An 18,167-nucleotide genomic window follows, 5' to 3' on the forward strand; every position below is an offset into this window, starting at 1 on the left:
TGGGATACCGGGATTTGAACCAAACACCTTTGGTCCTGGATCGGCTGCTTGCAAGGCAAACGCCGCTGTGCTATCTCTCCGGGCCCATCCAAAACAAATCTTAAACAAAGTAGGGCGACCTTTTTATAAAGAAAAGAAAAAAACACATGGAATGGAATCAGGAATAATTCTAAATAAATAATTTTTTAATTGAATCACCATGAGATAGCTAGAAAGTTGTTCATTATTGAGTTTCAGTCATACAATGTATAACATTCGTCACTAAAGCACATTTCTCACCACCAATATCTCCAGTTGCTCTCTCTCGCTCTTTCTCACTCACTCACTCACTCACTCTCTTTCATTTATTTGTTTGTTTTAGACACTGTCATTCACAATATTGTTACTAAAGGGTATCATGACTATTTATCTCCTTTCAGCACCCACAGTGATCATTTACAACTATCATTGTCCTATCGGTCCCTTTTATACCCTACTTAACTGCACTGCTCCACTATTTGTGGCAAGCTTCCAACCATGGACTGATCTTTCTGGCCCTCCTCTCTATTGTCTCTGGATATAAATAACATACTATTTAAGAATAATTTTTTAAAAATATCTTCAGAGTAAAAAAGGAAAATGCCATGAAATATACAATAAAAACTGATCACCTTGTTTTTATTATTGCTAAGTAACTACCTGATATAATATCCCTTCACTTTGGACTGAATACAATTTTTCCATAAGAGGATAAACTTAAATTCCAGTTTTCTATAGTAACAGATAATTCAGTCTTTCCTCCAATATACAAAACTTTAGAAGATTTTACTTTAATCTCAGTAGGCTGTGGAAGGCCTCATTGTAACTTCCTTTGTGGTTTCAGACTCTGTGCGATTCTTACTCAAGAGAAGACCTCAAATAACTGAAGCTTTTGTTCACAGAAGATGCACATGGTAGGCTGGTAGCCCTGAGCTCCCAGCAGTCCCGGAAGCCACTGGTCTTTCTCAACTGGGTCCACACAGTCAGCAGCACCCAATTGTTAGCACAGCTCTAGAGACCATAGAAGATGGCCACAAAGTCTAGGCCAGCGTGTTCCCATGCCAGGATCCTTCAGATCTTCTTGGACTAGAGTTTCCAAAATGTATGATACTACATCTCCCTCAGGGCAATGAGTGGAGAAGATACTGAAATGACACAGGTGGCCTCAGTGGCCTCAGTTACAATTGGGGCACTTACTGTGTGTTCTCTTAGAGAAAGTAGATTTCCAGAGCCCATCATCAAGTAATGTTTTTCTACAAAGGGGTGGTGTGTTGAACAAATGTGAAAATGCCTGGACTATAACAGGGCTTCAAAGTTTTTCTGCTTGTTACTTGTTTTTTCCTTGAGAAATTTGTATGCAACCCCAGCTATATAAAATTGAGATAAAAATCAAGCATTCACTGGTAATAAACCATAGTTGTTGTTATGTTGTTTTTAAGTTTTTTAATTCCTCCACATTCACCTGGGGTTGTGACTCATCGTTTAGGAAACTAGGGGTTAGAACTAGGTACACAACTTTAATTGTCCATAAGGTTTAGCTAAAATCTAGCAGCCCTTGCTGGAGTTCCAGTAAAGTAGTTCCAGTAAAGCTGTCATTTCCACCCCCATTCCAAGCAATAGGCCCATTACCAGGGGTGTCTTCTGGTGAAATCACAGCGTGGTGCTTTTGCTTACATGCCAGAAAAGGCTAAAAGTTTTATTAGCTTCATAATAAAGTGCTCATTGATGTTTATGATGCAAAAAATTAAGACTTTTGATTTATCAACACAAAGTTATCAGTAATCTTCACAATAATGACAGTGAGAGATGGAGAACAGAAGTCTAGTTGGGTAAGTCTTGATCAATTTAGCCTGCTATAACAAAAAGGCCATAGAATGGGTGGCTTACACTAATGTTTCTCATCTCCTTTCTGACTGTGACTTCCCTGCCCCCACCATTTTCTACTGGTTGACCCTAAGTTTTATTCTGTGATGATTTTCACTTGTGGTCCCCTTGGAATAGCTGGAGGGCCACAGTAGACATGCGCCTCTCAGTTGAAAACTTATGGCTTAAATAACATACATTAAATTCTCTTAGTTCTGGAAACTGGGAAGTTCGAGATGATGGTGCTGTGCAGGAGAGGGCCTTCTTCCTGGCTTCTTCTTTCTTCAGTTCTCTTTTATATACTCAAAAGAAAGGGTGGTGAAAGAGCAAGAAAATGGGGGTAGGAAGGTAGAGGAGAAGGAGAATAAGAAGAGGTTTCATATCTCTTACTATAAAAGTGTTAATTCCAATATGAAAACTCCATCCTTATAATGGACCTCCCCAGAGTCCTTTCTCCACATAACCATCACCTTGAGAGCTTGAGACAGGAAGAGACATTGAGCCATAACAAAATAGATTCCAAAGAAAAATCATGACAAGTAATAGGCAGTGAGTATAGATAGATAGATAGATAGATAGATAGATAGATAGATAGATAGATAGATAGATAGATAGATAATCACAGGAGTTTTGTATATAAACAAATATATGTAAATGTCATAGTTATTATTTATAGATGACAGAATATTCTCTTTTATTTCTTTAAAAAGAAATAAAACACTAGGGGCAGGAGCAATAGCACAGTGGTGAAGCGTTTGCCTTGCATACTGCCAACACAGGATGGACCCTGGTTCAAATCCCAGCATCCCATATTGTCTCCCAAGCCTGCCAGGAGTAATTCCTGAGCTCTGCTGGGTGTGACCCAAAAAAAAAATTTTTTAAAATAATACCCTATACTACATTGTCACTTGATTTGATATCAACAGTTGATCCTAAATATATTCCCCATTTCTTAAATACATGCTAAAAATACAATGAAAGGGGAACTTACAAAAAAAATCGCAAGATTGAAAACTCTCCTTTCAGTTTTGGCTTATTCTAGCAAAACCAATTCACAGCCTTACTCACAAACAGGGAACAGACCTCTCTGTGAGACTGCTGCACTCCTCGAGAGGGCCTCAGTTTTCTGCTTTCTCTAGCTACATATTGGAGAGTCCTGTTTAACAGTTTAGGTACATTCTCCACATTGTAACTGAACCCAAGTTCAGATGTTCACCCTCTTGAAGGCCAATACTGAAGAGATGAGAATTGGTTTGAAAAAAAATTTGTACTATCAACTTGAGAAAAGGCAGAGTTGTTGGGCCCACAAGGGTTTCCTCTTGCTCTTGGGCTGGTGTTAGTGGTTTAAGTTAGCGGTTTAAGTAGGACTGGTGGGACAGTAATTTGTCAGAAAACTGCTGGAAGTGGATCAGAAGGTGAAAAGAGTCTGATAAGCTTCAGGAATCTCTTTAGAGCATTCTGCATTGGCCCTTCTCTGGGCATAAAGGAGTATTGGGCGGGAGAAGCTCTAGGAGGTTTCTCTGAAAGTTTTTTTTGGGGGGTCTTCCAGTCCCCTACCTGTTACTCAACCTGCTTCAACATCAAACACACAGAGTTTAGGAACATATCTTAACACTGGCAAGCAGGAAGAGCTGAGGGACAGAGGGATCATAAATAAAGTATTAGGGAACATAGTGGAGTCTCTGCTGTGCACTCTCTAGAATGCTGAAGGTTCACTCAGCAATGTGCATTATTTGGTTCCACGCTACCAAAAGCATTCTTCAAGTGTGGGTGGGGGTATGGAGACAAATATAATTTTTAAATATCTTTATTTTAGAACCATGATTACAAACATGTTTGAGGTTGGGTTTTAGTTATAAAAAAGAACACCCCCCTTCACCAGTGCAACATTCCACCACCAATGCCCCCAACTCCATCCTCCCCAATCATACTTTAAGAATACTTTGTAGTATAATGTTCTTTGGCTGAAGGTTCAAAGTTAAGATATGGTTGATTATCCTCCCACTGTAACTTTACCTTGTCCTCTTTCTTTGCATCTTTGTTCTCATAATTAAAAATTAAAAAAAAGAATACTTTGTAGTAAAGATCATGTTCTTTTTTTTTGGGGGGGGTCACACCCAGTGTTGCTCACGGGTTACTCCTGGCTGTCTGCTCAGAAATAGCTCCTGGCAGGCACGGGGGACCATATGGGACACCAGGATTTGAACCAACCACCTTTGGTCCTGGATCGGCTACTTGCAAGGCAAACGCCACTATGCTGTCTCTCCAGGCCCTCAAGATCATGTTCTATGTGTGTGACTGTATTGTTACTCCAAAGCATTCTTCTAGTGACTTTTAAATTATTGAAATCAATCATGTCATTTCAAGGTCTGTATGTCTTTGTTGTTGAAAATTATATTTCTGGCTTGCTTTTCAGTCCCATGTTCTCCTTTAAACATATATCTTACTTGCTGGTCTTTATGTTTCTATGCTGGCTATTTCTATTCTGGAGAAGCTGGTCTTCTCTTTTGACCACACACTCTTTCCTTCCCCCTCACACTTTCCTAAATAAGTTTAGAATAAAATAAATTAAAATAAATAAAAGCTATCTTAATTTACTTTAAAAAATAATATTTCCATCCATCATTCATCATCACAGGAATTCTTCATTAAGAAGTCCTCTGTTGGGCCTGGAGAGATAGCACAGCGGCGTTTGCCTTGCAAGCAGCCGATCCAGGACCAAAGGTGGTTGGTTCGAATCCCGGTGTCCCATATGGTCCCCCCAAGCCTGCCAGGATCTATTTCTGAGCAGACAGCCAGGAGTAACCCCTGAGCACCGCCGGGTGTGGACCAAAAAAAAAAAAAAAAAAAAGGAGTCCTCTGTTTTAGATGTTCCTTTTGAATGACATCACCTATGCAGATCTGTCAGGTCTACAGAAATTTCCTTGGTGACCGTTGTCTTAATCAGAATTGTTCCATGGCTGCATTGAATCAGCCTCTGTATTTACTGACTGTATTTACTAACAACTGTTGGTTAGCCTACTTCTTAAAATTGCCCCTGCTCTCAGGTGCATTATGCAAAATCTCTTAAGTTGACCCAAGAGATTTCATCATAGTAGTCTTCTTTAACTCTTTTAGTTTTGTTGAATACTATGTTCTATTACTGAGCTACTTCTGTTTCCTGTTTAATGAAGCTTTAGCCCACATACACACACCCTGCCTCACCAACATTGCAAGAACCTTTAACTGTATGTTTTTCTGTGAACCACTTCCTCTTAAGTGCCTTCGCTGCATTAAAAAAAAAAAAGTACGGGGCCGGGCGGTGGCGCTGGAGGTAAGGTGCCTGCCTTACCTGCACTAGCCTAGGAGATGGACCGAGGTTCGATCCCCCGGCGTCCCATATGGTCCCCCAAGCAAGGAGCGACTTCTGAGCGCATAGCCAGGAGTAACCCCTGAGCGTTACCGGGTGTGGCCCAAAAACCAAAAAAAAAAAAAAAAAAAAGTACTCTGAAGGAATCAGGTAAAATGCAGTGTTCTAAGTTTGTTTTCCAATCGTGTTTTTCACAACTAGCTTCAGAGTTTTCACTGTATTTGTGAAGGGTGATCCTTAGCCTGAGCAGATTCATTTTTCATTTCTCCATATTTGAATTTGTGGTTTTATGATTTCAGCTGATTTTGATTTTTCTCCCTGAAAAAAAAAGTTTTCTTTGTGGTGTGAGGGATCAAACTCCAGTTTTATATGTACTGTGTCTGTGTGTCCTGGCCAGACAGGATGTAACAGGCACAGTAATAGGAGCTATGTCCACCTATGACCTGCTCTCACACTTATTCCTGTCCAGTATTCTAGAGAATTACCTCATCTCTTTGGAATTCACACACACACACACACACACACAAATTTAGCACAAATATTCACTGGATTTTGTGTTTTCTTTAATACTACCTCTCCCAGACTGGAAAGAGATTCAGAAAGTGTTCATAAAGATTAATGCTATGATTGACCAAAAGCACACGTCTACAATAGGGGGAATACTGTAATTGACCAGAAGTATGTGTCCATTAGGTAAATGCTGTGATTGACCCAATGGTCTGCTTCAATCAGCTATTTTCTTTAAATGCCATAACAATCTTCTGAGTTATGGAATATTCACTTCACTTTATAGGCAAAGGAACTGAAACCTGGGAAAGTTTGCTACCTTGTCAGGGTTCTTGAGCCAGGAGTTAAAGAGAAGGTTACCAAGTGTATTAGCAGAAAGTTTCCACTGGGTATGAAGACACCAATGAAGCAGAATTTAGTATGATAGTAGAATCATACGAAGATGAAGTAGACAGATGAGGCTGTCATATAAAAGTGTATTGGGCCGGGGCTGGTGAGAAAGTACAATAGATAGGATGTTTGCTTTGCGTGCAACTGACCTGGGTTTGATCAATTGCACGACAAGGAAAAAAAAAAAATTTTCCCTGCCATGAGTGATCCTTGAGTACAGAGCCAGAAGTAAGTCCTGAGCACCATCAGGTATGAACCAAAAACGTGTGTGTGAGGGGGCGGAGAAGGAGGAGAGAGAGAGAGAGAGAGAGAGAGAGAGAGAGAGAGAGAGAGAGAGAGAGAGAGAGAGAGAGAGAGAGAGAGAGAGAGAGGAGAGAGAGAGAGAGGAGAGAGAGAGACTGAAGAGAAACTAACTACAGGGTTAAAGCAATTACCTTGCTCTGAACACAGAGCCAACAGAATCTGTGTTGGGTGTGGCCCCAAACAAAACACAAAAGTATAGCATATGCAAAGACAAAGAGAACCTTTTAAAAGTCTCTTCAGAGACTGTTAGGAAGTCTCCCTGATTGGCAAGAATCAATCTCTGAAAAGTTGGAGGCAAATTCTAGAGGGCTTTGAAAGTCAGTCTGAGCTCCTACCCTCTGCCCTTTCGAAATCAGCCATGGAGGTTGGGCTTTTTAGCAGCTGAACAGCACCTTCAGTTTTTCATTTCAAATTCAAGATGGTGGCAGCAAGGCTCCATGGGGAACCTGGGAGGCTGTAGACCAAGCAATTGAGAGTAGCACTATAGCTTGAGAGTAATGAAGATATTCTTTAGATTTGATGTATAAAAGGAAGAATCAAGGGCTATGCCAAGGATTCTGAATTGCACTTATAATTGAGTTGATCAAGTTAGGGCCTTTGGGACAATATCTGACTAAGAGAGAGGAATGCTGTTGGAAATTCTAGTGAGGCTTAAATTAAGTTTCTAGACAAGCAATACTGACCATAGTAATTAAGTCTGTCCTGAGCCTAGAAATGTAGCTCAGAGGTATAATTTTTTGCCTTGTGGGAAGCCCTCAGTTCTATCTCCAAAACCCCAAAATAAGGGCCAGAGAGATAGCACCGTTGTAGGGCATTTGCCTTGCATGCAGCTGACTCGGGACGGACACAGATTTGATTCCCAGTATCCCATATGGTCCCTCAAGCCTGCAATTTCTGAGCACAGAGCCAGGAGTAATCCCTGAGCACCAATGGGTGTGGCCAAAAATAAAAACGTATATCTGTAGAAGTGGCTTAGTGGCACAAAAAAAAAGGAAAGAAAATATGTTCTGATATAGGTTCAAACTCTCAGCTGGCATGGTAATCCAAAAACAGTAATAGTCATGTGTAAGTTTTATTAAATATGAAAGGTTAATAGAATATATCCTATATAAACCTATATAATAGAGTAATTAGGGTTGCTTTATCCAACTTTCCTGAAACACAGTTTTTATTAAGATTATCTATGATTCAGATACACAGCAATGTTACGTGATGTATATAAATATTTAGAGACTTTTAATGATGACCATAGAAAGTTTGATCGGCACATTCATCCTCTGCAAAAGTTAAAATATTTGTCCCCTTTAGATAGATTTAACATACTTTACTTGAAGTTGAAATACAAAATTGATATATTTGCAAAAGAGACACTATCTTTGAATCAAAAACAGTGGTCAAACTGATGTAAGTCTTGAGCCTAAGGGAAGTTCCCTTGTCACTCAAGGAATCTGAGGCAGGAGTGAATCTGTGTGTAGCCTTCACCACCCACTCTTGCCCACACTTCCCTCAAAATGCAACAAGTTCTATCAGATAAAGCCCGGTGCTATCTTTCTTTTAATCAACTGTTTGCTGTTCTCAAGGCCCAGAATGAACTCAGAAATGACTTACTCACAGAAACATGTTCCATTCCAGCCAATTGTGATGTGACTTGCTGGTTTTGCAATCATTCCTTCACTAAGGTTACTCTGTCCCTCTTTAGGGCTGTTATATTGAATAATTCTCAAGAGAATTGGATGTTTTCTCTACTTCTTTTCTTTTAAATCTTGGTTTTGACCTTTGGAATTATAAATACACACAAATGAATGTGAATACATGTATTTGACTCTTCCACTCTCCATTCCAAAACTAGGGTTTGCTTGCAGGAAAAGTATATATACATCTACACACATAAATATATAATGATTGAATTTAGACATTAATCCAAAGTTGATAATAATATCCCTTAACTCTAATGTCATTATTTTCACCAAGATATGATGCATTTAAACTATGATTTAACCAATAGCATAATTTCTCATACTCTAGATTTTTAGTACAACTTTGATATTGATTCCTTTTAATAATCAATGTCAATGGACTGAAGCAAAAGAATAGAGTGACAGAAGTAAACCAGGAAAGTTTCAGCAGAGGTCACAAGAATTCCCTTTGTTTTGCATTATTTCCATCTTAAGAACATGATTCACTCTGGCATGTCTTTAATCTTTGCTGTATCTATGTCTCTACAAACTGAGAAACTCAGGTCTCTTGAGTCATTAACTTTGACTGACTCATCACTTCCACATTTTCTTTTAGGGTTTTATTTGTCATCATTTTAGTGACTTTCTAAATTTAACAATTAGAGACAGTATCAATGGCACAATTATCATTAGTGTCATCTTTGGTTACTCTGAGTTTTTTGTGTTTGTTTTGTTCTTGAGGGGGCCATACCCAGCAGTGTTTAGGGGTTCCTCCTGGCTTTGTGCTCAGAAGTCACTCCTGGCAGTGCTCAGGGGGCCATATGGAATGCTAAATATTGAACCTGGGTTAACCACTTGCAAAGTAAACACCTTACCCACTGCACTATCTCTCAGCCTCTCCTCAGAGTTCATTGTACCACTGGTTGGCATTGTTATGTCAAGAAACCAAGGTCTTCTATGTGCAAGGCAAGTGACTTACCTACTATGTTATCTCTCTGGCCCTTTATTTTACTTTAGGTAAATAAATATTATAATGTAAAAAATGTTTTACTTCCAAGGGGTACAGGTGGGGGAAAATTTCCATCTCTTATCATGTATGCGGTTATTACAGTTCTATTTGTCACTCAATCTTTGCAAATAAATGTATCAAAGCTGCTGTTTTCAGAGATATATATTTGGGGGGTTTGTTTTTGGGCCACACCCGGTGGCGCTCAGGGGTTACTCCTGGCTATGTGCTCAGAAATTGTTCCTGACTTGGGGGACCATATCGGAAGCCAGGGAATCTAACCATGATCTGTCCTAGGCTAGCGCGGACAAGGCAGATACCTTACCACTTGCGCCACTACTCTGGCCCCCAGAGATATATTTTTAAAGTAAGAAATTAAGTAAATAATGCTTACTCATTCTGAACATACCATTTTTATGTAAATTCTGTGTATGTTTTGTGTTAGTGGAGGTGAATAAAGTTTCCACCTCTGATACAATTGCTGCAGAATGAGAATCTCTTCTAATATAGAAAAAGAAAAATCACCTGTCTTCCAAAGACTAATTTTATCTAGAAAAACAGACTGGTACTCAGCCTAAGGCAGTTTTGAAGATTTGCTCCAGTCTTGGATTGGAGGTAACAGATTCCAGACTGAACTAAGCTTTTCTCTGCAAAGCTTTCTGCCACAAAATGGGACTCTTCGAGAATTCAAGATGGAACATCCTACCATAATCAGGCTTGTATTAGTTTGCTCATATTTGGGTTTTTGTATTCTTTTACAGATGGGCGAGTCAAATGATGACATTGACCAAATGTTCAGCAATTTATTAGGAGAAATGGATCTTTTGACACAGGTAAATATCCATTCTTCAACTTCAAGTGAGAAAACATGAAATAATGGGATTTGGTTTGAATATGGCAAGAGAATTAGCATTCATTTTTGTTCTTGTTGTTGTTGTTGTTTGGGGTTTTTTGCATTTCTTTTTTTTTAAGCAGAGATTGACATATTTATATAGTTCTGATACAACGGTAACAGTGGTGGAGAGAAAAATAAAGCTTTCTCTGGACCATTGCTCTGGGAATGCTCACTATCATCTCGTACTCATTCTTTCAGCCATGCTTCTTGTGTACTTCATGTTTACATATTTGACTGTTGTGGGTATCTCCTCCCCCAACTTCTTATTAATCCCACCTGAATGATCAGAACTGCCCACACCTGGAATGGATGGGTAGAGGAATCTGCATGGGAGAGAGAGGGATTAAGAAGGAGCGTTAGAGAGAGAAGTGTGGCAGAAACGAGAATCAACAGTGAGAGTCAACAGAGAGATTCAGCATCAGATTCAGTATCAGCAATTCAGCAGCAGCAGTTGAGCACAGAAGCAGCAGCAGTAGCTTCAGCAAAGGGAGTTAGTCAGTCTGGAAGCCAGTTAGGAAGCCTGGAAAAAGCAGCTAACAGGGAGACAGAGGCAGAGAGAGCCGGAAGGAGTAGAGAAGTAGCTGCTAGGAAAAGGCTTAGCTTAGAAGGCACGAGGAAATGTATATGTTAAGTTAGGACCATGAAATAAAGCTGGCTGATTCCTGGAACTTCATCTGACTGCTTTGTGAGTTTCTCCACTGTCACCCCACAACCTTCAGACTCATCAGGCCATAGGGGCTACAGGAGCAGGGCCTAGCCAAGTACGGCCTCACCATCCCCATACCAACTCTAGGACTCCTTTATTATTTTACTTTTTGTTTTATTTTGTTTTGGGGCCACACCCAGTGATGCTCAGGGGTACTCCTGGCTATGTGCTCAGAAATTGCCCCTGGCTTGAGGGACCATATGGGACACCAGGGGATTGAATTGCGGTTCGTCTCTAGGGCTAGCAAAAGCAAGACAGATGCCTTACCCCTTACGCCACTGCTCTGGCCCATGGGATTACTTAATTAAAATTAAAACAACAGACTAAGGCAGTTTTTCCTGAGGGAATCTCCTTACAACCACCATCATCAGGGAACAATTCTCCCATGTAATCATCTGGACATAAAGACTAGCTAAGAAGCTGGGGCTGGAGAGATAGCATGGAGGTGGGGTGTTTGCCTTCCATGCAGAAGGACAGTGGTTCGAATCCCGGCATCCCATATGGTCCCTGAGCCTGTCAGGAGCGATTTCTGAGCATAGAGCCAGGAGTAACCCCTGAGCACTACCGGGTGTGACCCAAAAACCGAAGGGAAAAAAAACTAGCTAATAAGCTGATATGACCTCCAGTGTAGCTTTTTTTACCAACCTTTGAGGAGATGCTACATTTTACAGAACTCAAAATGTATTGCCTTCCTACTTAACACTAAGACTCTAATCCCCTCAAAGTAGCATGAAAGCCACTCAATCACAGGCATTGGGCCAGAACAAAAGCCCTGGACACAGACCAACTCAGTCTAGTCACCAAACTCAGAATCAGGTTGCAAAGTCAGATGAGCTTCTAGTGCCTTAATAGAGTTTGCATCATCCCTTTATTGATTTAGAGCATTGTTAGCTCATCGTTTTGGCATAAAATATTGAAGATTTGCCTGCTACTCCTAAACTGTCAAATTTTCTCTCTTTTTTTTAGCAGGGTGCCACACTTGGTGGTACTCCAAGTTTACTCCTGCTCTGGGTTTAGTGATCACTCCTGGAAAGCTCCAGAGCCATATGGGGTGGCAGGGATAGAACCCAAGTCAGCCACTTGCAAGGCAAATGCCCTCCCCACTGTACTATTGCTGCAGTCCTGAAAATAGAGCTCTATTGTTAAAACCAGGATTAGTCAATTGCAAAAGCAAGCACTTTACCCACTGGACTAGTCCTTCCTTATTTTTAAGGCCTTACTCTTGACTCAGGTATCATTCCTGGAAGGCTCAGGAGAGCATATAGGATGTCGGAGGATCAAACCCAGTGCAAAGCAGGCACTGTTCTGGTCCAAACTGTCAAGTTATGAAACAATGTGCTTTGGTCAAAAGGGCTCTGGTTCACAAGTATTAAGTATATATTCAAGGAAAGAGGATATTTTTCTTTGTTTTGTTTTGTTTGTTTTTGGGTCACACCAGCTGCACTCAGGGGTTACTCCTGGCTCTGTGCTCAGAAATTGCTCCTGGCCAGCACGGGGGACCAAATGGGATGTGGGGATTCAAACCACTGTTAGTCTTGGATTAGCTACTTGCAAGGCAAACACCCTACCACTGTGCTATCTCTCCAGCCCCGAAAGAGGATATTTTTCTTCCTCCCTTCTGGATGGAGAATATGTGAAAATCTCTGAACACTTCATCCACTCCTTTCTCTTTTCCAGTAAAACTAACTCTTCTCTCTCTTTCTTTTTTATGTTTTTTTTTTATTTTTTGCTTTCATCTTTTGAGTTTTTATTCAGAGCTTACTCCTAGTTCTGTGCTTAGAGATCACTCCAAGTAAGGTTCAGGGACTACATATGGTGCCTGGGATCTAAGCTGGGTCAACTGTGTGCAGGGCAGGTGCCCTACTCTAGGTATTATCTCTATTGCACTAGGAGTGATTCTGCTATTTGATCTGGCATTTTTATAAGAGCACACGTGAGTGTTATTACTCTAAGAAGTAAGAAAGGGCCCCCCTGAGTCTTTGGACTTGCCTTCTCTTCATGATTTTGTTTTGTTTATTGTGCCAGGTGCTATAGCTATAGAACACACTTTGCTAATACACTCTCCTAAAAGGCAGGTTTCAAACAAGAAATTGGCCTGGCTAAGTTATATTTTAAAAATTAGTGGGAAATTTCATACCTCCTTCCAGCTTTATCATTTATTAGGGCTCAGAGGGCTTAGAAAATTTTGCACTGTACTTCCTATCACAATTTTCTCATGAAACATACACACATGGAAATGTCTAGGAGGTTGGGGTTTACATCTTCCATACCCTCTTTGAGCAAGTCACAGGCATTAATTGTGACCAAGCAATCTGTGTCATCTCAAAAAAGATCTTTGAGGGGCCAGAGAGATAGCACAGTAGTAGGATGTTTGCCTTGCAAGCAGCCAACCCAGGACCAAGGGTGGTTCAAATCCTGGCATTCCATATGGTCCCCCAAGCCTGCCAGGAGTGATCTCTGAGGAAAGAGCCAAGAGTAGCCCCTGAGCACTGCCAATATGGCCCAAAAAAAACAAACTAACAAAAAAATATTTGAGAAAGTAATAATTTGCAGTTCATTATCAGTTTGGATATCAAAAGTTTCCACAACCTGGGAAAAAAATCAACTAAGATCACACTGTAAGGTTTCCATGCTCTCAATTAATTAGAAAAAAATCTATTTTTCTACCTATAAACAAGTAGAAACTACTCAGAATAACAAAAATAAACCATCTATATAGAGAATCATTTACATATACCTAAAGAACAGCATATGTATTTTATGTATATGTGTAAATAAAAATACATATATATAACAAAACAGACATAAAAATATACAACATAGCACATATATATAACAATACACATAAAGATTAGAAACAGGACATAAATACTTACTATTTATTTATGGGTGAGAGTAAATAAGCTATTTTTCTGTTTATATAGGAAAAATTTAAATATAGCCATGAAAATATGAATAAAAATAAGAATAAAACATAATTTTCGTAAACATGAAACATAAATCGATTCAAATATATAAAATTTAAATTTTATAAAAGTAGAATTTTAAATATAGTAGTAAAGATATTTAATAAATTATGTTGAGTAGCATATTTGATAAGCCATAACTGAATTTTTACCTACTATCCTACACCGAAATGAATTCCATGAATGGAAGTTTTAAATATATCTAATATGTATATAGACAAAACATGGAATAAATATTTATGTTAATTTTATGTGAGTAGCTTTCCTGAACAAGATATGACACAAGACATGAAAGAAAAAGTAAAATATTTAAGTATAGAAGAAATTTTAATTCCTCTCTGATAAAAACAAGAATAAAAAAGCAAACCAAATGGATTAATCACCACTGGAAATTGCCAGAGCATTAACTTAGTACTCTGAAATCTGATCGATAAAGGGAAAGAATCAGGCATGATTCTTAGATTTTCTGTGTCCCTAGTAAAACTGTACTTTAGAATAAACATATAATTGATAGATGCTGTCTAAAGAGGAAATTCTAATTAAATACTGGAAAGAAATGATTAATTCAAAAATCATTATCATGTAACATCTGATAAAATACATTTTCAAGCCCAGTTTTGAAGCAAGTGGCATCAAGCAGAATTCAGAAACTTCACTCATTTACATCTCCCCTTGATCTGGGGCATTCTGGCATACCTGTACAAAGCCTATCATGTTATTTTCTTAACATTTGTCATTAGTTGATTTTTTAAATTGTCTCCCCCAAAACACCACCAGGATTACTTAGGTTATCCCCAGCATTGCAATGCCCAAATATTGACCCCCTTGTCAGCCTCTTGCATTCATACCACCAGCCCCCATGAGTGGAGAAATAGAGATACCCAGGGCCTCTTGAGGACCACTTTGAAGTCTTATCCTGTGTTCTTTTCTCTCCCAAAACTTAAAGCATCTCTAGGCGTTTAGATGTTCTAAGGTCATTTTTTTTCTTTTTTTTTGGGGGGGGGGTCACACTCAGCAGCGCTCAAGGGTTACTCCTGACTCTATGCTCAGAAATCGCTCCTGGCAGGCTCGGGGAATTATATGGGATGCCAGGATTCAAACCACCGTCCTTCTGCATGCAAGGCAAATGCCCTACCTCCATGCTATCTCTCCAGCCCCGGTCATTTTTATTAACTGGATATCTAAGTAGTCATTTAAATGTTAGGTATTTGTGATTTCATATACCAATTGAAATCATTTCCCCAGTCATACCAACTATATAGTAAAAAACCAACCAACCAACAAAACAAACAAAAACCTCTTATGGACATCACTTACCTTTGAATGACTTTCCTGTGGCTAAGGATCCTCTTTCTTCATATCAGTTTCTCTTTCTTTTCCCCTTTCCATTTTATTTGAAGCCTATTTTATCACAAATTTATACACTAAATTTTTGTTGGAGAACTACCTTTAGTAGTTTTGAGTAGCATAGTAAATTATAGTTGAGTAGCATAGTAAATTATATTCTTGAGAATAAATAAACAAACAAAAAAAAAGAAATGCCATTGCCATGAAAAGAGCAGCAAAAAGTTAAATAATCATTATCAGAACGATTTTTTCCTACCTAGGGGAGAGTGAAAGAGCATGTACGGAGCCTGTAGTTATTCCCATGACAATATGCTTCTAGGGCAGAGAAACCCTGTATCTCATAGGCCAAGGGAATTCCCTTTCTATCTACTCTCCCCAATATTTACTGTGCCTTTGCAAAAGAGGATTAAAAAAAAAAAGGAAGCACAAATTTTTATTCTTTTTCTTTTTCTTTTCCTTTTTTTTTTTTTCCGTTTTATTTCAGACTCTATGATTATTGCTTGGTTGTTGGCTGTATTTCGGTGGTGCTTTTTGGATTTTTTTTTTTGTCATTGTTTTTGGGGGTTTTTTTGGGTCATTGTTTTTGTTTTTTGTTGTTGTTGTTTTTGTTTTCTTGTTTGTCTGTTCTTTTTTTCCTTAATTTTTATTTATTTTCTTGTCTTTTTTGATGTTCTTCTTCCTTATCCCCTCTCAATATTTATAACCCTAAACCCCTCCCGAATTTGTTTGTTTGTTTGTTTTGTTTTTGTTTTTGTTTTTTCTTTTTTGTTTTTGGGTCACACCTGGCATCGCTCAGGGGTTACTCCTGGCTCTACACTCTCGCTCCTGGCAGGCTCAGGGACCATATGGGATGCCGGGATTCGAACCACCGTCCTTCTGTATGCAAGGCAAATGGCCTACCTCCATGCTATCTCTCAGGCCCCTTTCTTTTTCTTTTTCTTATCCTTCAAACAGAATCACATAATTGATTCATCTTGTTCTGCGTCATAAACTGAGGGGGGAAAATGATGGTACCAAGACCAAACAGTTGTACAAACTTTGAGTAGAAATAAAAAAGATAAGTCTTAAGCACCAAATCCAAAGCCAATGACAACAAAATCGATACCCATTCTACAACAAACTAGACACAGAGGGAACCACTTATACTAGCAGCCCGGAGGGCAAAGGAGGGGGGATATGGGATGCATGCTGGGAATAGGGTTGGAGTGAGGACAACACTGGTGGTGGGAATGCCCTGGTTTCAATGCCACTATGTACCTAAAATATTACTGTGAAAGATTTGTAATCCACTTTGGTCACAATAAAAATTATTTTAAAAAAAGACAAAATTAACCTTATTCTTCTTTCCCCTCTACTCATCATCGTTAACATTTTCATTTGTAAACACTGAATTTGAAGTTTACATTTCTATTATAATTAAAACCAAATAAAAATTAAATAACTAAATAAAATAAATAAAATACTGAAAAAATGAACTCAAATTTCTGAACTGAAGTCACTTTTTCTGGCATGTTTTCCATTACTCTAATTTGGTTGAGTTAGTTATTGTCTCCAATTTTGGTTAGTAGTCTTTTACTTCTGTTTAGAATTAGGTGTATATATTTTCAATTCACAGTTTGCTTTGGAAAATTACAATAGGAATGAGGGTATTGTTTACCAAATCAAATTACCATGAAGGCATTCCACATATCATAAAATGTTTATGAGCAGGTAAAATTACTTTATAAAATATAGACAAAAGAATTATAAAATTTTAAATGTATGTAACATAATTTTTAAACTGTACAAAGGTCATTTTTCTCTATTTAAAAATAAGGCTGCTTACAAAATTGATGTCTTGTTAATTTTTTAAAACAGGAGGAGCTTTATAAAGAGTAACAGCACACCACTTTATTGCACAACATGACTCCTTGAAATAAAGTTTACCTTCCAAATACTAGATATTTCTTTTCAGTGTTATTACTTCAATACTTATAGAACCATATATAGTACATGCATCACAAAATCATCATTAAAGTCTGTTTTCTATTGTTTGCAGAAATTAATTATCTCATTTCTGGTTCTCTTACTTTCTTTCAAGATATATCTTCTAGAAACCAGTTCTTACTTAACTGAATTTTTGGATACTTCCAAAATAATTTTTAAGTTGCAATTTTCTATTGGGGGGAAAAAAATCACATAAAATATTTTAAGAATAAAGTTTTAAAAAAACGCAGAAGACATGTAAGCAACAAATGGTTTGTGGTCTAATGATTAAAATGTGCTGCAAAATATCTGTGTTTTGACTAACTTTCATGGTGGGATCTGTTTTCACAGAGTTTAGGAGTTGACACTGTTCCTCCTCCGGACCCTAAACCCCCCACAGCTGAATTCAATTACAGTGTGGGTTTTAAGGATTTAAATGGTAAGCATCATTTCTTTTCTTTGGTCAACATTAGAATATTGACTAAAATCAATAGGGAGCTATAATTTAAAGCAGAAATTCAGAAATTTGGGCATCATAATAAGTAAAATTTGTTTGCTTGTTTTCGGGCCACACCCAGTGGTGCCTGGGGTGGGTGTTGGGCTACAGGTTGGTGCTTTGGGTTTGATCTCTGGTGATGTTTATCTCATTCAGCCCTTTGAGCCATCTCTCCGGCCTCTGAGAGGGTAAATTTTAAAGTCCAGAATTTAGTTTGTGTTTTGATTGTCTAGATCGAATTTTGAGGCAAGGAAATATTTTTGCTTACCTGTAAGGAAACAGAAAGCTCAAAAGTATCTTATTGTTTAAGACATAATGTTTTTTCTTAATGCTGAGCTCCGAGTAACAAAGTACAGTAGATAAAAAAGGAAATATTATCTTTTCTATCTTAGAAATGGATGCTTCCCAATTAATAGGCTTATTTTACCTATTAAATTTCTTTATGTAGCAAAGAAGTTTATTTGCTTTTCAATTCTATTGAGATATAATTGACATATAAAATGTGAACTATTTGAAGTAAATGAATGTAGTGATTTGATATGTGTATGCATTATGAAATAACTCCGCCCATCAAGTTAATTGACAGTCAACTCCTTCCATAGAGAGAATATTTATGTTCTAATTTCTTGGGGGAAAATTAAATCATTCAATATCACCATGTTATTCATTAGTTTCTCAGA

At 38.3% G+C, this 18,167-nt stretch overlaps 1 protein-coding gene across 1 annotated transcript in view; it reads left to right on the forward strand.

Annotated features, from left to right (window-relative positions):
• Positions 1–18,167, forward strand: part of APBB1IP (amyloid beta precursor protein binding family B member 1 interacting protein) — a 92,462-nt gene that overhangs the window by 29,983 nt on the left and 44,312 nt on the right. Inside the window, exons 2-3 of the mRNA XM_049777840.1 lie at positions 9,874–9,945; positions 17,343–17,430. Of these exons, the coding sequence (XP_049633797.1) occupies positions 9,874–9,945; positions 17,343–17,430 (160 nt within the window). The remainder of the gene's footprint in view (positions 1–9,873; positions 9,946–17,342; positions 17,431–18,167) is intronic.

This window comes from Suncus etruscus, chromosome 7 (genome assembly GCF_024139225.1).
Source record: "Suncus etruscus isolate mSunEtr1 chromosome 7, mSunEtr1.pri.cur, whole genome shotgun sequence".
NCBI lineage: Eukaryota > Metazoa > Chordata > Mammalia > Eulipotyphla > Soricidae > Suncus > Suncus etruscus.